The sequence below is a fragment of the Castor canadensis genome, chromosome 4 (genome assembly GCF_047511655.1).
Source record: "Castor canadensis chromosome 4, mCasCan1.hap1v2, whole genome shotgun sequence".
Taxonomy (NCBI): domain Eukaryota; kingdom Metazoa; phylum Chordata; class Mammalia; order Rodentia; family Castoridae; genus Castor; species Castor canadensis.
Window position 1 is genome coordinate 157110063 of NC_133389.1, and position 24019 is coordinate 157134081.

A 24019-nucleotide genomic window follows, 5' to 3' on the forward strand; every position below is an offset into this window, starting at 1 on the left:
GCATTAAACATGTAGATTACTTTGGGGAGTATCAACATTTTTACTCTGTTGATTCTACCAATCCATGAGCATGGGAGATCACATTGAGGGTTTTTTGAAGTGTAGAGTTCTATACATAACTCCCTCTCCCAGAGTGATTTTCCAAATACAAGCCTATTAAAATGGAGAAATATAGAGGTCTTCAAGGGGACTCTTCCTAAACTTCTTCACCAGAAATGTCTCTGTGGTCACATGGGTCTTTTTCCCTCCTTTCCTTTGTATCCAAAGTTAACCTGTCCCTGCTCTGAGTTGCACTCACTTCTGCCTTCCTAGGGAACTTATTCCATTAATTCTCCCTTTTTCTCTAAGCACTTTAGTTATTTTCTATATTCTGTGATTTGACAATACAACTTGAACTGTTTTCATTTTAACAATTTTATTTTACACAAGATTCCTCATTTTTTAAAACCATAGATTCCAAGTTGTTCAGTGAAAGTAATCACTAAAACAAGTGTAATACTCTTAGCATGTAAATTTTAGGAAATTTCCCCAATTTAGTACTTTTTTTGGTTGGCTTTATTATGTGTGTTCTTTTTGCAAGCATAAGTTGGAATATTACAAAAAGGACAGCCTACAGAGGTTTACATCCAACTCTCGTCCCATTTCCATATGCCACTTAAACAAGTCAAAAACTATCTTCTTTCCCAAACTTATCCCTCTTCCTTCTGTCTAGGAGGAAGACATTGTTATTTACTGCATCCCCCAGGTCAGAAGCTTAGCAATTTTTTTTTTTTTTTGCCTCCTATTTCCCCCTCTTCCTCCAGATCCAAACCCCAAATACTTTCTTTCCTGGAGAAGGTCCTTTCTCTCCTCTGTGTCCTCTCCCCTTTCTTAGTGAATATAGTGTCTTCGCCAGTCCTCTTACTTCCTCCCATTCCCCTTTATTGCCCAGAGTGACCTAGCCACAAATGCATCTAATACAAACTTCTCAATATCAAGTGAGAGGTCTGTGACTCTCATTTTCAGGGCAAAATCCAAACTCTTTTTAAACTTTATTTTGGCGGCATCGAGGTTTGAACTCAGGGTCTCACAAGTGGTAGGCAGGTGCCCTTACCGCTTGAGCCACTCCACTAGATCTTTTTTGTGCTGGGGTTTTTCGAGATAGCGACTGTGGAACTATTTGTCTGGTGCTGGCTTCGAACTAACATCTTCCTGATCTCTGCTTCCTGAATTAGTTAGCATTATGGGCGTGAGAAATCGGTGCCCAGCTAAATCCAAACTCTTAACTCCAGCATTTCCTCTGGGGTCAGATAGCTCTGGACTTGCATCCCACGTTCAAGCATGGCCCAGCAGTGTGACCTCAGACAACTGGGCTCTCTAAATCTTTGTTTTCTCATCTGCCTGTATTCACTGAGGGTTGAGACTTTTTCACATATACCATACCTGGCACATAGGAGTGACTTAATCAAAGCTGACTGCAAGGAAGGCCTTTTAAAATGTTCATGAAAAGATTATTTTTCCTTAAAAAAGCAAAAACAAACCCTCTAACATTCACTGTCACTTTCCTGACATTTGACCTCTACCTTGACTTTTAGATAATGATGTGTGCGTGTGGGGATTCGAATTACCTGGGATGCAGACTTATCCTGGTCCAGCCTTGAGCAGTTATGTCACCCTGGGAAGTTACTTAACTTCATCTCAATTTCCCCTCTCCCCCACCCCCGTAAAATCTGTAAAATAAAAAAATAGGATTGCTTCGGTGGATTAAGAACCTCACTCGGAAAAGTATCTGCCATATAAGTGCTTGCTAAATGTCAACGGTTCCCTCTCATCTCCACGGATTCAGGGCCCTACTTTATGGTCTTCAAATTGTGCTTTGTGTTGTTAGTAAAAGAAGGAAAATCTGGAAGAAGCAGGAGAGAATAGGGACGTGGTGCCTTCCAGCGTTTCAGACTGGGAGGGACCAGCTCGGTCAGTCTCCTACGGACGAGGAAGTGCAGAGCTGACGTGTCCTCGGGTCTCATTCAAAACACAATCACAACTCTTTACTGAGAGTGGGACCAGAGCCCCGGGGGATGGCTATGGTCAAGATGTAGGCGGAAGCTTAACACTGTTGGAAGCCAGGAGTTACTTAGTTACAGAAAACGGTGTACAATTCGGGTAACAGTTCAGTGAGCACATGAACGCTCTCAGACTTGGAGGAATCGAGCTGCTAAAAGAAGCAGTTCCTGGCTACCAGGGGCTCTGTGCAGAGCCTGGGTACCAGGACAGCGAGGGGAGGCACAAGCTCGCCGCTCTCGCGCCGCTCCGCAGCAGCCAGCGATGAATGGAAACCCGAACCGTGGCCGCGCGGCGCGAGGGGCGGGGCGGGGCATTGTGAGTCACGTGCCGGGGCTCGGGGGCGGGCGCGTGGAGGCAACTCAGAACGCGATTGGTTCCTGGAAACCCAGGTGATCTCAGAACGCGTTCCGGTTAGCGGCCTTCAGTCGGGAGGCGGCGGCGGAAGGAGGAGGAGCTCTGACCGCGCTCTCGGCCGGCAGTGGCTGCGTCTGTTAGCGCTGGTCTGGTCCCCACCCCTTTTAAATAAGCCGGGCTGGTCGCCGCCCTCGCAGGCAAGTCGGCTCGGGGGAGGCGGCGGCGGCGTGTTGGCGGGGGTGCGGCCGAGGCCGGAGCCCTGCCCCGGCCGGGCGGCAGCGGGCAAGCGAACAGCGGTCGAGGCCGCGACTGCAGGCGCGGCGCAGCCCCGGCATAGCCCGGGGCTGGCCGCGCCATTGTTGGGGGAGGGGGCGGCTGCTGAGCACAGCGGAGTCGGGGGCGGGCGAAGGCGCAGGCAGCGGCGGAGAGCGGCGGAGGCGCCCGATGGGGAACACGCTGACCTGTTGCGTGTCCCCCAATGCCAGCCCCAAACTGGGCCGGCGCGCGGGGCCGGCGGAGGCGGACTATGCATCTGACATCTACGAGGCGGCGGCAGGGGACGCGGTGGCGGTAGCGCCGTCGCCCGATACCGTGGAGCCCGCCGAGTTGGATTTCGGAGCTGGCGAGGGCCACCACCTGCAGCACATCAGCGACCGGGAGATGCCGGACGGTGAGGAGGGGGCGGGTGCACCTCTGGCCGTCGCCACCGCCTCTCCCCTCCCACCCCCCCCCCCGGGTCCCCTGGGAGGCAGCCGCCGCCTGGAGCTCCTTCCTGCCGGGAGCCGACGTTCCCTGGGCTAGGCACCGGGGATGAAGGCTGACTCTGGCTCGCGTCCCCACCCCTTATTCTGTCCCTGCCGCGTCTGGCCAGTTTCTTTCCCTCCCAACTAACGCCGCCTTCTTACATCCCCGGTCCCGACTGGGACCCTCCAGTCCGCGCCGCTTCCTGTTTGTAGCCCTGTGCATCGTCCCGTTGGACTTTCTCAGGACTTTTTTTTCCCCTTGGTATGTTCCTTTTTGTCAGTGGAAGTAGATAGCTCAACTTCGGAGTGTCCATCTCATTCCCTTTCCTTCCCTATCGGATGGTAGAGGTGAAAGAGACAAGTTCCCTTCCTCTCACCGGTTAAGGTTACCGACCCTCGAATTCACACCCAAACGTTTGAGGATTTCTTACTTAAATTCAGATAGAGGTTGCCATAGGAACTTATAGGATACTCTTAAGTAGGCTTTTTTTAAGTCGTTCGGATAGTAGCAGCTTTATTCCTTCTAACTACGATTTGAACACAGAAGGGAAGAAAATTGGGGGGAGGGGCCTTAAAATAACTGTGAAAGGTGTCAAATGTTACTGCCAGGGCCGCGGGAAAGTTGGATGTTTTTTAACCCGAAGGAGTTTACCCAGGGAGTTCCGATTAATTCAAAACTCTCACTTTGAGAAATAACATTTACAGCCCTGGTGTCCCTCACGTAAGACTTCATTTACCTTGCCTGTTCTAAAGCAGAGGTGCTTCATGAGATGTTGGTCAAACGTTTCAAAGGAAACCAAAACCTGCATTTAGGCTTTAATGCAAAGGTTTGGGAGCGAAAATGCCAGCCGCTGCCGGTTTCCATGGCTCCCTTTCCAGCCCCGCCCTTCCCCAGTGGAGTGTTGAGGTTAAAGAAAGTTCTAATGACTTTAAACCGCTGGAAGGGGGGGTGGGAGGGAGGCGAATGGAGAAACGTTTGATTTTTTTCTCCCTCGGAATTTTGGAAACCTGCGAATCTAGGTAAAAATAATTCTGGATAACAACGTAGTCCTTTGAAGTGGGAAGCATTGTATCATAAAATGTGTTTCATTTACATTCCAGAGGTTACTGTAGGAGAAATGTCAGAGTTCTACTTGAACTCTAGTTGAACTTTAGTGTCTTTTTTTTTTTTCCCCTTCCTTTAGTTTTATTTTTCAGGTGGGGGGGTCTCAGGTTTTTGACCAGGGTCGGCCAGGACAGCCATCCTCCTAACTATAGCCTCCCGCAGAGCTAGGATTACAGGCTGTATAAAAACTGCATACTCCCAACACCTGGCTTTTTGGTTGACATGGAGAGTTTCACTAACTTTCTGCTCAGGCTGGCCTCAAACCTCAGTCTTTCCTGATTTCTGCTTCCCAAATAATTGGGATTACAGCGCAAGCCACAGCACCTGGCCCCTTTGAGTCTTTGTGTTAGGATAATTAAGCTTTTTGATGGACCTGAGTTTGTATTCAGAATATACAAAAATTGTGAAAAAAGGAACAACTGTGTAAATTAATTGTACCTTTAAACACAAGACATACACTTGTGAAAATTTCTGTTCTGCTTGGTGTTGTAAGGTAAGCCTCCTTTTTGGGTGAGAGGCCCATTTGGCTCAAATACAAAGGAAGCCTGGTATGTTCTCCCTGTATTGCTGTTGAAGAAATGAAGACAGGACATGAAGCTGTAAAACAGCTTCTGAATGGAAGACTAAGGTTCTAACATGGAGGTGGTAGATAGGCTATGTTCTGTTCTTAAGAAGAACTTCTCTGAATTCATCTTACATATTACCATAAAGTAGACCTATCTCTCGGGACTTACTCCCGTCTTACTTCTGTTTCAACTCAGGCAACGTTTACCTTTGTTATGTCTGTGTATTCATTTTAGTGGATAAGAATAGATAACTGCCTGAATAGTAAATAGGTTTGTTCTGGTAATCATGAATTGAAGCTGAGAATGCCCTGCACAAAGGAGCATGAGGAGAAGCAGGCAGGAGGGCAGGTAAGCAAAGGACTATAGTAAGGAGTCTTAAGTCAGAAAAGCTGAAAAGAGTTGAGGAGCATGGAATTTACCACTTCATATTTGTTAACATGTCAGTTAAATAAATTTTCAGTTCACTTCTTTTAAAATTAAATTTATATATAGCACAGTGGTGAGTCCCAAGTTTTAGCTAAATTTTCTGGCGTCCAATAAAGTTACAAGAGAAACCTCAATTTCAGCATTCGACTGTACGATACAGGGTTTTGAACTCAGAGCTTAGCACTTGCCAGGCAGGTGCTCTACCACTTGAACCAGGTCTCCAGCCCAGCATTTGGCTAGTCTTAAGTTGTCATAGAAACAAGGTCAGAACACCAAATGTAAAGTATAGACAAACTGAAAGTTTGCCTTTAATATCTTTATTGCAGACAATTTTATATCAGTTTCTCTGGAAACTGATAAATACCTATTTAGATTGAAACGTTTTAGCTCTTTTACAATGAAAAGTTGATTTAAAAAAAATTTCTTAGACAAAATCATACATAAATGATAGCTTTTTTTCCTTTTGAAACCTTTAGAACATTCCAGGTCATTTCAGAGCCATTCCTAAGAACCTAGTACAGATTCAGATAGGCTCAAAAATATTTTCTACTGCATTGCCTTTGTTTAACAGTATGTCTGACATAACTGATATCAATAATATAAAATAAGATAGTATGGTCTTATCTAATTTTATTATTTCTCATCAACTTTTTTTCCCCCTTAAGACAGGGTCTTGCTATGTAGCCCAGTCTCACCTTGAACTCAGGCTCCTCCTGCCTCAACTTCCCAAGTGCTGGGATTACAGGTGTGCTCTACCATGCTGGGTTTCTGATTTACTTTTCATACAACCTTTTATGTCTATATGGATATGTTTAGGAGCTTCAATAACTAGCTGGCTTAAGGTACTTTCTCATTGATCCCTTCTTCCCCCTCCTTGAGGGGTGAGAGTAGGGAAAGAATTGGCAAGAGGATGTAGAACAACCTGAGCAATAGATGTTTCCTTTTTCCAGTAGCTATTTCAAATTCTTCTTTTGCTTTTTTAATATAATAATGTCAGTGTTTGTAAGTGATTTAGAAAATACAAGTCACTGATTCACTTTCAGACTATCTAGAGTATTATTAATATTTTGGTGTTGATTCTTCCTGAGCCTATTATAAACATGTAAGATTTTGTTTATTTTATAATAGAGACCACTCTATATGTGCTGCTTTATGACTTACTTAAAGCATTGAACTAATAACACAAAATTTCCTGCACAGTGCTGGTACCCAAAGAGCACTCCAGGATGTCTTTCTATGCCAGTGCACATTGTTCTTACTTGTGTCTTTTTTTGGTTGGAGTATCATTTTTTACTTGTCCTTTAATTGGGCGTCTTTTATAGTAAAATCATATACAGTCCTATGCAATGTTTGATGTTGGGGACACATATAAAAACATTTTGATGACTGATGCACTGTATTTACCTACTGTAGAATTCAGGTGGTTTGTTTTGTCTTATGACTTAATTAAATCTGTTAGGATGAGTCATTTTGTAGTTAAGGTATTTTAGTATTGAAATTTTTTTATGCCAAATTGAAGGTACCATTGACTTTTCACTGGTAATTAGAATTCCTCTTTTAGATTTTTGTAGTTCTTGGTAGCCTGTCTCATGTCTTTAATGCTGAATAGCTACCACTCTGAAATCTGCAAATAATGCTGGTCTTAGATGGCAAATCAAAGGACAGCATTAGAAGAAATCTTAAAAGACAGGAGAAAACTGGGAGAAACTGAACTACTTTGGGGTATACTGAAACATGTTTCTTGAGTACCTTTGAGTGGCTAGGTAGTATTCTTGATTTAGGGCAAACACTGGTATAAGACAGCCCCCATCCTACTCTGATCCTTACATTCTAGAAGGAGGTAAGGGTACATAATACATGAATAATAAAGAATGTCAGGTAGTCCAGTGGTTGAAAGTAAAATAGGGTAATTGAGGAAGAAGACAGTTTTACATGAGTTGGTGAAAGATGGCAGTTCTTCCTACGTGATGTGTAAACTGTCCTAAAAGTGAGAGGAAGTGATGTGGGGTAGGGAAAGGCTTCCATGCAGAGGTATATCTCCCTTTGAAGTTCTCCTATGGGAACAGACTTCTGACAAAGGACAGAAGGACACAGGGTGGCTGCAGCAGAGTGAAAGGGATGCCAGGAGGAAGATGGTAGGTAAAGGCCTTTGTATGCCTACTGAACTTCACAAAGAATTTGCACTTTAGTTGTAATGGGAAACCATTGGAGCTTTATACTCAAAGGAATAGGTTCTTTTTGGAAAAAAGATGAGATTAGCTGCTCTGTGAGACTACACTGTGATACAGGCAAGTGCAGAGCAGGGAGACCAACCAGGAGGCTGGTGTGGAGAGCCATCAGTGGCCTGAACATAAAAACAGTATTATAAAGACCTAAAACAGGCTGATTTAAGGAATTAAGTGAATCAAAAAATAGGTAACAAAGATACAAATAGTTAAGTCCCAGGAAAAGGAATGCAGATGATCCTTAAACATAGCTTCACACATTAAAAAAAAATGCAAATGAAAACTGCCACAGTTTCTTTTCTATTGGGAGAAAATCCAAAAACTTAACAGTAGGATCTTTGGTGAGGTTGTGTGGATGGTTATATTCACATATTACTGTGAAATGCAAATTTAGTGCAGTCTCACAATATTGCAAATGCATTTAATTCAGAAATCCTAATTAGAACATATACCACAACAAATAAGAAACAACATATACAAAGTTTTTGTTGTTTTTCCAACAGTGAAACATTAATAATAACACAAATGTCTAGTGAGGAGCTGGTACATCCATGTGGATGTACATATGTATCTGTGTGTCTACGGAGCTATAAAAAAAGAACGAGGATATCTTTCTTTACTGCCGTGAAATGACTCCAGGGTGTGTTACATGAATAAAAGCAAAGGGGAGAACATAAAGTAATCTATATGAAAGAAAGCATAGGAAATTGTATTTGCTTATTAAAAAAAAAAAAAACCTGGGAGAAATACTTGATGATCAAGTGTATATCCTTTAGTAAATAGCCAAACCACATTTGCTCAAGGTATTTTGGTATAGATTTCCCAATGAAATGCAAAATGTTAATTTTTCTGCTTTGAGTTTGTGAGAGCTTTGTTTTGTCATTTACTATATAGTATGTACTGTATTGATTAATCTTACATTTTATTTGCTCCTTCTAGTGTTCAGTAGTATATATAGCTGTTCTTCAATTGTAAAGACTGCCTCCAAGAAGTATAAATTGAGTTTTCCAAGGCTTTGGAAAATAAGGCTAGATAGAGCAGGAGCATAAATTCTAGATACATGATACATAGGAATAAAATTTATACAGTATGACTCATGGGCTTCTTTAGATGCTATGTTTTTTCTCACCTTTTTTTTTTAAAGTATATTAAAGAAAGTAAGCTTTACCATTAAAACTGTAAAATAATGTGTAATGTAATGGAGATAGTAAACTTAAAATCTAGAAATGTTCTTAGAAGTCTAAAAAATTGAGTAAAGTGCTCCCAAGAAATATATAAAGGAAGCCAGTGGCTCATGCCTGTAATTCTAGCTACTCAGGAGGCAGAGATCAGGAGGATCATGGTTCATAGCCAGCCCTGGGCAAATAGTTCATGAAACTTGAAAAAATACATTAAAAAAAGGGCTGATGGAGTGGCTCAAGGTACAGGCCCTGAGTTTAAACCCTAGTACTGCAAAAAAAAAAAAAAAAAAAAAAAATTTCAAGGAAGGATTTGGAGGTGTGGCTCAAATAATAGAGCATCTGCCTAGCAAGTGGAAAGTCCTGAGTTTAAGTTCCAGTACTGAAAAACTAAAATATATATGTGTAGACACACACACACACACACATACAAAGGAAGAAAGGTATTCTATAGTATATGAAAGGTCATATCTCAGTGTCACAATAAAGCATAGATTGAGGATTAAAACAGGGACAAGACTGAGAAACTGGTGGTGAGGTGAGTCCAGAAGTGGATTAGAAGTGGATCAGTAGAGGCTGGAAAAGAAAAGCTAGGCAGGAATGAGCCCTAAACTAGGGCACAGAGGACCTCTGCTATGTGCTGTGTGCCATCTGGTGAGGTAGGCCTGCTCAAGGCCATCAGGTAAGAATTACCCGATGGTGTAAAGTGTGGACTCAGAGTGATAAAAATCTTCATTTTTCATAGTAATTGTGAGGCTTGGAACATTTGCATTGTGGGCCATAAAACTAGCAAAATGTACACTATAGAGACGGTAGAGCAGTAAGCCTTTAAATAAACAAGCTCCCAGCATTTGGCTTAGAAACTGCTGACATCTTCTATGTAATTGGGGTATATTGAAATCAATATGTTGAAATCAGCCTCTCACATACACTATTTCTGCCTTATCACTATTCTCTCCCTTTACTACTTTAACAAGGAGACTAATTTTTTTGACAATTTATGATTGGATAGTTTTTATACTTTTAGTCTTTAATAATGTATTTCATTTATTCCAGATTATATACTCTTACATTTTTGACTTATGTCTAATTAAGGTGGATCTTAGACTCAACACTAGAAGGAAGAACTGTATTGGATATCAGTGATACCATCCTCTGAGAGATGTTTAATTTTTTTCAATTTTTTAAAAAATTGTACTTTTCCTACATTAACTCATCATGTTGTCAAATTAAATTGCAGAAGGGATTTATATGTAAGATACATGGTAATTGGTGCATTTTTATTTTCCTGACATCTCTCTAGTTCTCTGTACCTGTATGTATGAGTGTTTGTGGAACCTAATGCTTTGCTTAGTAGTTGGCAGTCTTACTTTTGTGATAGTGAAAATAGAGTAATACGATTTATCAGAGTTTCCTGAGGCTCTGGAATAGAGTTAATGGAGAATGCAGAAGTAATACAGTATGTGTATGAGTTTCCCTTCTAGTACCTTACATATCCATTCTGTAAAATAGCAACATGTAGTATTTATCACTAACAGAAAGTACATGTTATATAAAAAATTTTGGTGGCTACAGACAGAAAATTTTCAGAAAACCTTGTGCAAATTGAAACATTAATGCCCTAAGTGGTTACAATAGCTATACACCAGTACATACAAATGATAAGAAACTCACCAAAGTGGAAATGCCACAGTTAACTATGGTAGAGTACGTAAAACTGTGTAATCAAATATATGCAAATTAGAACCACAGTAATGTTCCTCATTTACATCATCAAGTTTTTTTTTTTAAGTATTCAAAGCTGGGGGTAGGAGTTAAAGCTGGTGAGAGTGGTAGGGCTGTACCTAATGGGCCCTTACTTCCCTTAGAAAGCAGTTTAGCACTATATATTGAACCATGAAAATGATCCAGCCTTTTGGTCTGGTCATCCCACATTTTAAAATCTTTCCTAAGGAGATAAAAGAAATTATTTTCAAAACTATTTCATTTTTTTTTATAATGTAAGGACAAAATTTTCTAATTGCCATGAGGATTGGCTGAGTATTACAGTACACTTGCACTATTATGCACTGAGCAGTATTCATTAAACAATAAATCTGTAAGGGAGTGGAGGTGGTTTTTCTGTAATAAAAAAGAACATAAATTGCATACTGATCAGAGGGCTTTTGGTTTTGTTTTTATTTCCAGGTGTGTGCTAGGGATAGAGCCCAGGGCCTTGTGCATGCTAGGCAAGTGCTTTACCATTGAGCTACATCCCCAGCCCAAGAGCTATTTTTAAGTGCATAAGAATGCAGAGAAACTAAAGCAGATACCTTAAAGCAACTGAGGCCAATAGGAAAAGGGGACCAGGTACTAGAGAAAAGGTTAGATCAAAAAGAATTAACCTAGAAGGTAACACCCATGCACAGAAAATCAATGTGAGTCAATGCCCTGTATAGCTATCCTTATCTCAACCAGCAAAAACCCTTGTTCCTTCCTATTATTGCTTATACTCTCTCTACAACAAAATTAGAGATAAGGGCAAAATAGTTTCTGCTGGGTAGTGAGGGGGGGAGCGGGAGGGGGTGGAGTGGGTGGTAAGGGAGGGGGTGGGGGCAGGGGGGAGAAATAAACCAAGCCTTGTATGCACATATGAATAATAAAAGAAAAATGAAAAAAAAAATAGCATATTGATCACCTGGAAAAAAAAAAAAAAAAAGAAAAGCAACTAAAAGTAATAGTTGTGAATGTATTGATAATTTTTTTAAAAAACCATTATTTTGGCATTTGCAAATTTCTGTTCATGATAACACTTGTTACTTGAGCAAGCTTGACTTTTTACCTGTCACACCTTTAATGTGATCATAGCTGATGAACCAGGTCTCTTGCAGTAGTCGGTTGAAGGTCTATCTCAGAAGTGTATAACCAAGGAGGTCAATTTGGTACAGCTGGATCGAGGAATTAAACAATGTCTGAGGCCAACTCTGTCCTGCTCCTCTCTGTTCATCTTTATTGGAAAGGCTTTCTTCTCAGAATGGCGAAGTTGCACCTGGCAGCTCCCAACTAACCAACTATTTGGTCCTAGAGTATAGCTTTGCCTTTCTTCTCTGGAGCTCTGTAATTGATTGGCCAGCCCTGGGCTTGTACCCACCTTCAAACCTTGGGTAGAGGGAGTGCCAGTTTGTCACTTGGAATAATTTTCCTTTTTTTTTTTTTTTCCCCTGCATGCTGTCATTGCTTTTATTACCACCCTTTCTGAATTTCATGTTTAGATACACAGTAGCACATCTTGGTTTGGGATGTTTTGTGTGTGTGTGTGTGTGTGTGTGTGTGTGTGTGTGTGTGTGTTAAGCCTACTCCTCTTTGATTCTGATAATTTTACATCTTGGTTTGGGATGTTTTGTGTGTGTGTGTGTGTGTGTGTGTGTGTTAAGCCTACTCCTCTTTGATTCTGATAATTTTCCTGGACCTCCGTTGAAGTTTTTTAAAGTTTATCACAGGTACTGATACATAAGTATGGGCATTTCTGTAAACTATACTTAATAGTTAATAGTTTTGCAAATTACATTTTAAATTCAAATGATAATATATTTGCTTTCTTTTTGGTAGGAGTAGCACTAAATTCCTTCATAAGCTTTCGGTTAGAGATAGCTGTGAAAGTCTCTACCTGTAACTTTGCACACACATTATTTTATTTTTCCACTTATTTGCTAACTTTGTTTTAATATCTTAAAGATACTGAAAAAAAAAAAATGTCAGCAAGGTGCTCACCTGTAGTCCCAGTACTCAGAAGGCCGATGAGGCAAGCCATAAGTTTCAGGGTTGTCTGTGCTACATAGTTAGTTCAAGGCCAGTGTAAGATACATAGCAAGACTTTGTAAATAAATAATCAAAATAAAAATAAATAGATGACTCAGATTCCTGTTAAACTGGGGAGTCCTGAATTATATATATTCTTACAAGATTCTAACCATATTGCTTGGAAGGAGGAAGAAAGGATTCTAAGTAGATTAAATTTGTGAAAGGCTGAGTTATACAGTAGTCACTAGTAGCCTGATTGGTTTTGTTTTTTTTTTTTTTTTTTAAGACAGGGTCTCTCTATGTAGCAGAAGGTGGTCTTGAATGTACTGTGTAGCCCAGGCTAATCTTTAACTCATGATTCCTCCTACTTCAGCCTCTCAGTGCTGGGATTATAAGTATGAGCTACCACACTGGGTTTGACTGATTAGTATTTAACATATCAATGTGTATTTTGATTCTGTAAGAGCCAGGGATATAGTGTTGGGTGATTTGACTGAACACCCTTTTTTAAAAAGTAGAATGATTAGTACATAGTTTGGGAAATAATTACCTTACCATTACTCTATCTGGATCTTGATCCAGTTTCTGACAAGATTAAGTGGCTTGAGATGAACATTGCTGAGGGTGTCATTGGGTTCTTCCTTGACAACTTTTCATATCCCACATGTATTAAGAAAAGTTAAATGTCTACTAGTCTTGGTTAAATAGGTTATCCCACCTTGGTCCCATAATGGCCTACTATAGGAGGAAGAAGTGAGTGTAGCCTTGAAAATGAGACTAAAAGTTAAAATCTGTTTCTATCATGGAAATTATTGTGTACATCAGGGCATTGAAGTTTTACACGAAATCCTTTTAAATCTGTCATGAGGAATAGCTCCCAAGTAAACTACTAACTAAATGAGTTCACGTGTTGAATGAAGTTAGAATTAGCTGTGTGATAGTCTAAGGAACATTTGCCAAAAACAGTTCTCTTTGCTTTAGCATATTTGATAAATTGAGATAGTAATTTGGGCTAGTGGAGTGGCTCAAGTTGTATAGCACTTGGGTGATAGAGGCCCTGAGTTCAAACCCCAGTACCATTAAAAAAGAGGGAAAGAGGAGAGAGAGGAAGAAATTGGCTAAGGTCTATTACTGAAGTGTGCTAGCAATAGCAGCACAGAGTAGATGATTGAATTTCTATTGGATGAGGAGGAGGGAGAAGACGTGTATATGATTCATCTAAAAGTTGCATTAGAACATTCAGGTACAGATTTTAAAAATTAGTCTAAAACCTCCATATGAATGAAGAGATTTCATGATTTTTACAGTTCCCCAGTAGAGATTTTAATATTGTTGCCCTTATTTTTCATTCATACTCATAACTTCCCCCCCAAGAAAAAAAGTAAATGTTTCAAGTAATTAAAGCCAGTATGTAGCTGTTTTAAAAGCCATCTACTTCTCTTCTGAAGTAAATAATCATTTCTTCTTCTCTTCCTCTTACAGATTTAGCTTTGGAATCAAACCCTTCTGACCATCCAAGGGCAAGCACAATTTTCCTCAGCAAATCTCAAACGGATGGTAAGACAATAGTTTCCCCCACGAAGGAACAGACTGTTTCTATTTTATGTGATATATTTTACAAAATATTTTATTAGTTTGTTTTTCATTGTTGATTGGTTATAATTTTTCATGTGTTCTCTTGACTTTTTTGATGTGATTATGGTCACTCTTTTAGTGACAGCATGTGGGCTCTCTGTTTACACATTTTCCACCACTTTGTCAGTAGAATTGGCCGAATGATTTAGAAGTAGTCATGGATTAATACCTATTGTTCCATAGTATTTTGCCCTTTTCCCCTTGTTTCATAGAGCATGTTTTAAAGATGAATAATTTAGGTTTTTTGTGTCCAAAAAAAAAGCAATGGACTGTTTATTCATTTTGACCTCATTTTATATACAGCACTCTAATGAGCCTGTGTCACATCCAAAATTTATGTTACTCGGAACATTTAAAGTTTTTGTTCAAAACTTTCTCATCCTAACATAATAAAACTCAGAGCAAACATGCCCTGTGGTGTTTCCTAGAAGGTAAACCAGCATGTGTAAATTTCCTGTGTCCTGCTTCTGAGATGAGAATCAGAACTGTAAGATTTTTCTGCACCTGCTTGTTTTCCTTTTCTTGTCAAATCTTTTTTTTTCCCCTAGAAAGCTAAGTTTTTCAGTTGATTATAGCAGAAAGAATTTAAGAAATAAGGGAAGGTTTTGTAATATTTAGAATTACATAGCACAGTAAAGAAATATGGGCTTTTAACCTGAATTTTCATAGTTTGTATTTCACTTGTCTTGAGCAGTCATTTCTGGTTAGCATTGCTGTATTTCTCACTTTCTTCAAGATCTGTGAGCTTCTCACATGTAAAGTGTGAGGAAGCAATAAAAGAAAAGCTATTGCATGCCCCTTTCTCTCCAGTGGAATGTGTGCTTACAAAGCAGTCTATTGGTAATTGAGGAGGAGGTGGGAGAAACAAAGTATGGCCCAGGTACCTCTTCAGAACATGTACTCTTCTGGAGCTTGTTAAAGTAAATCTGTGTGCTGTAGATACTGTGTTCAGTTAGGTTAGCACACTCATTTAAAAATTTAAACTTAAGATAGGTTACTTCCCGTATAAGGCCAATTAGGTTTTTCAGTAACATATTTTCAAGTAACTTATTTTAGTAGATTACGAATTGGTGCTTCAGTATGTTTCCAGGCATTTTGATGCATATGTAGAGATTGGTGCCTGGTTAAAAACTGGTTTCTATAGAGCTGTCAGCTCTTAGATCTTGGTGGTTACAGTAGCTATATGGAAATGCAGAACATACTACTGTTTAGTTGTTCAGCTGTGTAAGAGGTAAGCTTTTTTTAGCTAAACTTCTCACCAGGCCCCATTTGCCCTGTTCATTTCTTTTGTACACAGAATCTGTCATTTTTACCTAAGAAGTAAAAAGGTAAAACTAAATTTTTAGATTTTACTTTATAGAACTCATCTTGACAGATGACTGAATTTATTAATTTTGTTGGAAATTATTTTTAAGAGTAGAATGGAGTTTTCTCATTTGTATATTGATAATCCATCAAATAATTAGTGGCTACTTTTATTTTTCTATGGCACTGATGTCAGAATTGATCAGTTAATCTTTTTTATTCTTAGTGCGTGAAAAGAGGAAGAGCAACCATTTAAATCATGTAAGTAAACAGTTGAAAAGTTAAGAAATGAATAGTTTGAATTAAAAGGATGCCTGCCATGATTTCTAAAAAGTACAATGGGAACCTAAACATGGACCTGTTTTTGTGAACTTTCTAAGTATCTTCTATATTCTCAAGTATTAAATTTACTTAGAAAATTTTTTGACTTAGTACTTTAGTACCATTCATTTTTATTAAAGCAGTCTGATGTTTAAGTTAAATTTCAATAACATAATTACAGTATAAAGACCTGATTGAAGATTTTTTTGCCTTAATATTTTCATCTTTTTTTGCTGGCACTAGAGTTTGAACTCAAGGCCTCACTTACTAGAAAAGTGCTCTACCACTTGACCCACCGGCTCCTTTTGCTTTAATTTTGAGATAAGGTCTGGCTTTATACTGGACTTGGCTGTGATCCTCCAATTTATGCTTCCCTGTGTAGCTAGGGATGACAGGTGTGCACTGCCACGTCCAGCCATCGGTTAAGATAGGGTTTTGTGTCTGGGCTGGCCTTGAACCATGACCATTTTCATGTCTGCCTCCTGAGTAGCTAGGACTATAGGCTTGGGCTGCTGTACCAGGCCTTGTCTTATTTTTTAATCAAAGTAGCAAGCTATTAATAAGTTAATTAGTAGTACATGTTGATTTCCTGACATGGTAGATGAAAGTTTAGCTTCCTTATTCTACTGTGACCTTATTCCCCTGACCCCCAATTCCTTGATACGTATCAAATTTTTTTGTTTAGTCAGATATTTATATTATGACCACAAGTATTGTTAACTGCTGAATCATATAGTACTCTTTGACTATGCCACCTCCTTGTGTACCCTTAACTTTTTCTTTTTTTTTTTTTTTTTTTTTTTTTTGCTGATCCTGTGGTTTGAACTTAAGGGTTTTGCACCCTTAGATAGCTGCTGTGCATCTTGAGTCACTTTCTCCAGCCCACCTTATTTTTTTCTCTTAAACATTCCTAAAATCTGAGCACTTCACTCCCCTGATAAATCTCACTTTTATATCCAGCATTAGCTCATACTGCCAAATGCAATAAGGAGCCCCTGGCTGGTCTCTCTTCTTTTACATTCTGTGTGTGTGTGTGTGTGTGTGTGTGTGTGTGTGTAAGTAATTTCCTATTTTCACTTGCCTGTTTCTGGCAGCTATTTTTTTTTTTTTACCACGTGCATATCAAAAATATTTTCTGTCCACTAAAACACATCTGTTCTACTTTTGCACTTCAGGCAGCCCTCCTCAGCCTTTTGTCATCCTTTTCTAACACAGACTGGTTCTCCCTTAGGCCTGCTGTCTTGCTGTCTTCCTGGGATATCTTGAAGTTATTGGGGATCTCACATAATAACTGTTGTCTTGTGTGGGTTCCTCTATGTCCTAGATTCTGTTTCTCTCTGTCTTATACTCTATTGTTTTGCTGAAACACCTCTTCCTGGGTGTTTTGGGAGATTTCAGTTGAAACAGGTTCACAGTCCTTTAAGATGTTTCTTTGTTGTCTTCTCATTTACAGTGTTGCTCTTAACTCTGTTGCCATTGTATGGTACATTCAGCATAACCAATTTTACTTATTTTCCCCCCATTCCTTCTCTAGAATTTTTTAATACCTTCTCCATCTCAAGGATTCTGGTTTGCTATGGAACTGTTCACTTTATGTAGGGCTGCAAACTCTACAAACCACACCTTTTAGAGAAGTTCCCAATTTTTCTTATATTCTTGGTTAGATGTTGGCCTCTTAGACCAGTATTTCTGCACTGATGTTTGATTTCTGTCTCCTTCTATTTTCTAGTTTGTCTTTTCCAATTTTTAGATATTCTTTGAATTTATGCTTTGACTTTTCTGTTGAAATTTTTTTTTAAGTTTTCATTTGTTCCTGAATTTTTAGCACTCCCATGAATTCCTGTTTTGAGCTCTGTTGTTGGAGACTTTTCCCACGTGCATGGTGGTCTCTCTGGCAGCACCATGTGTTAGCAAGACTTGTTAATTTAACAAGTTTCACTAGAAGGACTTAGAGGCAGGCCAAGCCAGTTTTTCATTCCTGGGACCTCAGTGTATTTTTGTGGGTGCCCCATAAGCAGGACAGTTCAGATTCTTTTTTTTTTTTTTTTTTTTTGATTTGGCATAATTTATTTAAATTTGTCATGACTGCTTTAACTACTTATGTTGTTTTTTTAAATTTTATTTTATTCATATGTACATACAATGTTTGGGTCATTTCTCCCCCCTTCCCCCACCCCCACCCTCTCCCTTAACTACCCCCACCGCCTCCATCTACCCCCCACCCCCTCACTTCCAGGCAGAAATTATTTTGCCCTTATCTCTAATTTTGTTGAAGAGAGAGTATAAGCAATAATAGGAAGAACCAAGGGTTTTTGCTAGTTGAGATAAGGATAGCTATACAGGGAGTTGACATGCATTGATTTCCTGTGCATGTGTGTTACCTTCTAAGTTAATTCTTTTTTTTTTTCTTTTTTTTCTTTTATTATTCATATGTGCATACAAGGCTTGGTTCATTTCTTCCCCCTGCCCCCACCCCCACCCCCTCCCTTACCACCCACTCCACCCCCTCCCTCTCCCCCCACCCCCTCAATATCCAGCAGAAACTATGTTGCCCTTATCTCTAATTTTGTTGAAGAGAGAGTAAAAGCAATAATAGGAAGGAACAAGGGTTTTTGCTGGTTGAGATAAGGATAGCTATACAGGGCATTGACTCACATTGATTTCCTGTGCGTGGGTGTTACCTTCTAGGTTAATTCTTTTTGATCTAGCCTTTTCTCTAGTACCTGTTCCCCTTTTCCTATTGGCCTCAGTTGCTTTAAGGTATCTGCTTTAGTTTCTCTGCATTGAGGGCAACAAAAGCTGTCTGGTTTTTTAGGTGTCTTACCTATCCTCACCCCTTCCTTGTGTGCTCTCGCTTTTATCATGTGCTCATAGTCCAATCCCATTGTTGTGTTTGCCCTTGATCTAATGTCCACATATGAGGGAGAACATAGGATTTTTTCAGATTCTTAAGAGAAAGATCTCTCCCATTTTCTGCCTGGTAACTGTAAGTGTGCTTTGTAGCAAGCTTGCTTTCCAGAAGTTGGGAAAGAGGCAGAGTTCCACTTTTCATTTACATTTTTTCCTGTTATTTTCAAGGTTCAGCCCTGGTATCTCTGAGTCTGCTATATCTAAGTCCAGAAAATGTCGGTTTAATATCTCGAATCTAGATTCCTTACCATATGGAGTGCAAGTGGGCGATGACTGGCTATCCAGCTGATGTTAGCTTTTGTTCCATGTTTCACTCCACCCTCTGAGATGCTGCTTGTTCCTGTCCCAGCCACTCTTACACACACTAGAGCAATGCCACCACTGTTCTGCCATGTCAGTTACCATTCCTTAATTTCCTTTTTGTCTTTTAGACATTAAAAGTCATCTATCAATACTGTTTCCTGGTCTTGTGTATAACCTTTGTTGTATGCCTTCAATCCTCAGGAGATTTCAGGACGAAAAGGAAACAGATTTGTAGTCAGTATATGTTTAAATGAATTTAGAACCTGAATTTAAATTCAGTACAATGAATTTAAATTCAGTACAATGAATTTAGTAGTACTAATAGGATATTAATCTAAACTTTTACTTAAAAGTTATACCTATAATTAGCATCCACTACGTAAGGTCTGTCTTATAAATTCTGTTAAGACCATGCATCCTGCCATATTGTCCCATTACTATGCAACATGACTGGGACATGAGTACATGAAGTGTTAAGAAAATTGCAAGTTAATTCAAAGTCACTGGTTTTTCAAAAACACACCCAAAACTTGTCTTGAAAAAAAGGAGAGAGAAAAATGTGCACTTCAGGGCTCAGCACAGTGGCTCACATCTAATCCTAGCTGCAGGTGGAAGTACAGGGGATTGTAGTTGGAGGTCAGCTCCAGCAAAAAGTTAGACACCCATCTCAACAAATAAACCAGGTGTAGTGGTGAACTTCTGTTATCCCACTTATGCGGGAATCATAAGTAGGAGGATCCCCATCTGTGCTGCCACTGGCAAAAAATAGCCAAAGCAAGAAAAGGCTAGGGGCGTTGCTTAAGTGATAGAGCACCTGCTTAGCAAGTGTGGAGCCCTGAGTTCAAATCCAGTACTGCCAAAAAAATTTTTTGGTTTGTTGTTTTTTTTTTTTAGGTACAATGGGAAAAGCCAGTGGGTGAGGATGGGATTTCAACAAGTACTTGACCTTTGATGTTAAGGTTTGAGTTGAAGGAAGGGAAGATTATTTTTTTGGTCTTTACCATTTTACCTTAAGTCTACTAAGGACCCCCTTTCCTTTCCTGTAAAGATTGCAAAATTCTGTACTCTGTCATTTGTGCTGACAGAATAAATGAAGATAAATGTCTCTATTTCAGTGACACCTTCCAGTAGTGTTTTTGCTGTTTGATTTTTTTTTTTGGGGTGTTTGCATTTTATATTTTTGTATTTATCAGTATAGTATATTGAGATTATAAGCAATGGTAAGGTTTTAACCATAGTGTCTAGGGTCTTAAGTTATCAAGCATGATGAGGAGAGAGTTACTTGTAGCAATATTTTAGGCTTTGTTCAGAAACTTCATTTTAACCGTCCTCTAGTCCCAACACTGAAAAGTTTGAATAGGTAGAAATGAGTGCTCAGGGCCCCATTGGTTACCAGAGAATTTTGTATTCAGCTTTTCTGGTCACCTTGAAATTTGGGATTGGGCTGAACTGGGGCAAGGAGCAGTGAGTAGCAGAAATGTATATCTCCCTGGATGGAATAATTCCTGTATCTTTAGTAGGAGTTTAGCACAAGTCTGAACTGATGGGGAAGTATGTAGCACTCCTTTGACTGGATCTAGCCAGTGAGTTACTAATTCACTAAATGAGCTCCCATAGGCTGTGCACTTAGCACTGATATTTTCAAAAAGCCAGTATACATTCATGATAGAAAAAAAATGTAATAAGGAAAATGGGAGAAAATGTCACCTAAAGCTCTGTCAACTAGTCAATATTTTGATTCATTTTGACTGTTTTGTTCATTTCTAATATTTTATTTCCATACAGCTTTTTTTTTTTTTTTTGTTATGGTGTATTTAGAAATCCAAAATGCTCCAAAATCTAAAACTTTTTAAAAGGCAGATATAACACCACAAAGTGAAAAATTCCACACCTGAGCTCATGTGAAAACATAGGCAAACCAAAAATACTGTGTAAAACTATCTTCAGGCTGTGTGTATACGAAACATAAATGCATTTTGTGCTTAGACTTGGGTCAAATCCCCCGTGTATCATTATACATAAATATTCTAAAATTTCCCAAACCCAAAGCACTTAATGGTCCCTACCAATTTGGATTTTAATCCTCAACCAGTAATAGAGACCTTAAAAGATACCTTCCTCTATTTAAAACAAAAGGGTTTCAGTGAATCAATTTTCACTCTTCATGTTGTATTTGTATTTGACTTATAAAGTTATACACATTGACATGGTTCTGTAAAGAGTGTACTCATTTACTGAATAGCTTAAGAAACATCAGAGATATAGGTGAAATATTTCTAGCTTGAAAGAGAATTTTTAGTCCTCCAAATAGTTACACTTTTCAAATGATAATGTCTGGGACTTTTAAGGAATAAGTAGCTTTGCTGTGAAAACATCTGACACAAGCAAAACAGCTTCATATGCTATATGGATATCTCTGCGGGCCACCAGCAAGTTTTAAATGCTCTGTACTTTCAACTGGGTCTTCTGCCTGCCTGTTTTTCATGAATTTGTGGACAATACTGATGAGTCAGAGTGATGACATGACGAAAACTGGTATATTAATAGGAGGAAGGAAGGCTTATCTGAATTAGTTTTAATAACATTAAAATTGTTATCCTGTGGTTTTAAAGAATGCTGTTGTTACTCTGTAACTATTCAGTGATGAAATTTGCTTATTGGCCTAACTTTTAAGGACCAGATTGTCTTAACATACTCTAGGCAGTTTCAGTATGTGATATTGCTTAATTACTGCACTCTTTGAAAATAAATGGATACTTCTAAAGTGTTTAAAAGATAGTTTGTTTAGAGAGTTCAAAAAGTTCATTGTCATCTCTCCAGTTTCAGTGTAGATAATTTTTCACTAATTTGTACCTGTAGAAAGATTTATCTTCCAAATTGTGGTTGTTCTCCCTCACACCCCACCTCACCCCACCCCAGCCCCCATTACTGGAGATGAACCAGGCCTGTGCCTGCTGGGCAAGTGCTCTAGTACTGAGCTACATCCCCAGCCCTGTAATTGAGCCATTAAATAATAGTTTGACAAATACTTGTTGAACTCCCTAATTTGTTCCAAACTCTGCTCAGAGCTGGAGGTAGGAATATTAAGAGGTTCAAACACTCCCACCACCACTCCCACCTGCCAGCCTTGGAGAAGCTTAGTTTCTTCAGAAGGGGACATCATGCCAGCACTTGAAATCCTTTAACATGTGGTGAATTGGAGGATGAGTGCACAAAAAGCAAAAAGTTTTGTGATGTGGCTGCTGGCAAAGGTATGCCGGAAGGTCGATGGGATCAGGCTTTTGGGACAAAGAGAAAGAAAAAGGCATTCTAGGTGAGAGCAGCATGAGTGAAGCAGAAAGGTGTCATGAGGTGTGTCAAATAACTTCGAGAATAAAATTAGTAAAATCTGAAATGAATGACCGAGGTTTTTCATTTCAGTAATATAATGGCAGTCTACTTAAACATGAAATGTAAGTTATATTCCCAAAGTAGTTTCTGTCTTCTGTTTTGGGATGTAAGAGAATCTTCTGTCAGTAATTTAACCCTCTTCATAAGGGATAAGGCCCAGAAAGTCCTGTGGCCCCTGGATTGTTAGTGATTGAGCATTGTTTCTTCACACTAAGACATCTAGAATTACTAAATTTAGCATTACGCTTTCTTTTACACCAATAACATGCTCTTGTTCTGACATTATTTAAGGCATTACATTTTATTATAGTTACTGAGTAGAAGAAATAGAAAATTTCAACTGCTTTTTATTGCTTTAGAGAAAAACACTGAACCTTAATTTTAAACTTCCTACAATAATTATAAAGGAAATTCCTAATAGTTATTGCCAGGTTTAATTGTAGAGACCATACCAAGGATAGGATTTTATTACCCATTCCTCAAACATTATCTTTGAAAGTTAAGAGCCTCCAATGGGTTTCCTGTAGAGCCACACATGATACTGCACTCAAAAGCAGTTCATCGTGTGTAAGAAAAATCTTAATGCTTTACCATTTGACATTTTAACCAAGGAAAAGTACCACATTTTATAGGTTTAACTTACTGTGACATTTTCTTCTATTTCCCTTCCCCTTCAGGTATCTCCAGGGCAGCTTACTAAAAAGTATAGCTCATGCTCAACAATATTTCTAGATGACAGCACAGTCAGCCAGCCTAATCTTAGAACCACAATAAAATGGTGAGTACAACTAGGTTGCTGAGGGCTGAGTGACAGACCCCCTTCTGCTAAAAGCATCCCAGTCATTCCTGGTAATTTCAGCCATTTGATTTCCTTTTCAGTGCTTAGTTTAAGAAATTGGGGTCCACTATATATTGATTTTAAGGATCTAAATGTGAATTTTCAGTTTCCATGTTAATCTCAGACTGCATGGTAGAAAGGACAGCCAGTTAGCAAATAAGGAATTATAGGAAGAGTACCTCTTTATTTGATACATTACATTGTTAAGACACTATTGAACATCATGAGAAGAAGAGGTACTTTTTGTTGAATTGTTCTGAGTAATAGGCCTAAAACAATGTTTACTACTTTGAGAACGCCTCTTGGAAGAAGGAATAATTTGTCCTTTACTGACACCGTAGTGTGTCTGCATTTGAATTTTCCCCATTTATACTTGAGCAACCTTGGAGGTCATAATTAAAGATGTACTTTCAACACACCCTAAGATAACACTTCCAGATTTACTAAAATGACAATCAGTCATTTTACAAACAGTAAAGCCCAGGATGTGGAGATTCCTCTCGACATCGCGGTTGTTCAGGGAACATTATTAATGCTGCTTTAGTTATGAGTTGGTTTTCTGAAAACTAACTACTTTGCAATGTTACTCCCCTTATCCCTAATTTTACTTTTCAGTCTAAAATGTAATCAGCTTATAAACTTAAATTTGTCTCTAATATACACGCTTTTAATAAAAGCTAATTAAATTATTAGTAAGTTCTACTTAATTAAACACTGCAAGTTCCTACTCATAATCATTCCTCCCACACTTAACAATAGCTGATCAAATTTTGTAGCAAAAACTGATCTCTGACTCTGGCTCACGTCCTGAGATTGGCACCTCTTGAGTGTTTGTATTCAGCTAAGGCCCTAAATTCATGAGTAAAAATCACTCTACTTTGGCTAGAATACTCAGTTTTG

General features: G+C 39.1%; 1 protein-coding gene across 3 annotated transcripts in view; it reads left to right on the forward strand.

Annotated features, from left to right (window-relative positions):
- Positions 1–2647: 2647 nt before the first annotated feature.
- The window catches only part of Ccnyl1 (cyclin Y like 1), a 36891-nt gene continuing 15519 nt past the window's right edge, over positions 2648–24019 (forward strand). The window contains exons 1-4 of one of the 3 annotated variants that reach the window (XM_074071576.1): positions 2648–3064; positions 13900–13974; positions 15584–15618; positions 22959–23059. In XM_074071576.1, the coding sequence (XP_073927677.1) occupies positions 2839–3064; positions 13900–13974; positions 15584–15618; positions 22959–23059 (437 nt within the window). In that variant the 5' untranslated portion in view covers positions 2648–2838. The remainder of the gene's footprint in view (positions 3065–13899; positions 13975–15583; positions 15619–22958; positions 23060–24019) is intronic. The other 2 variants (XM_020173400.2, XM_074071577.1) reach the window with 2 other exon arrangements.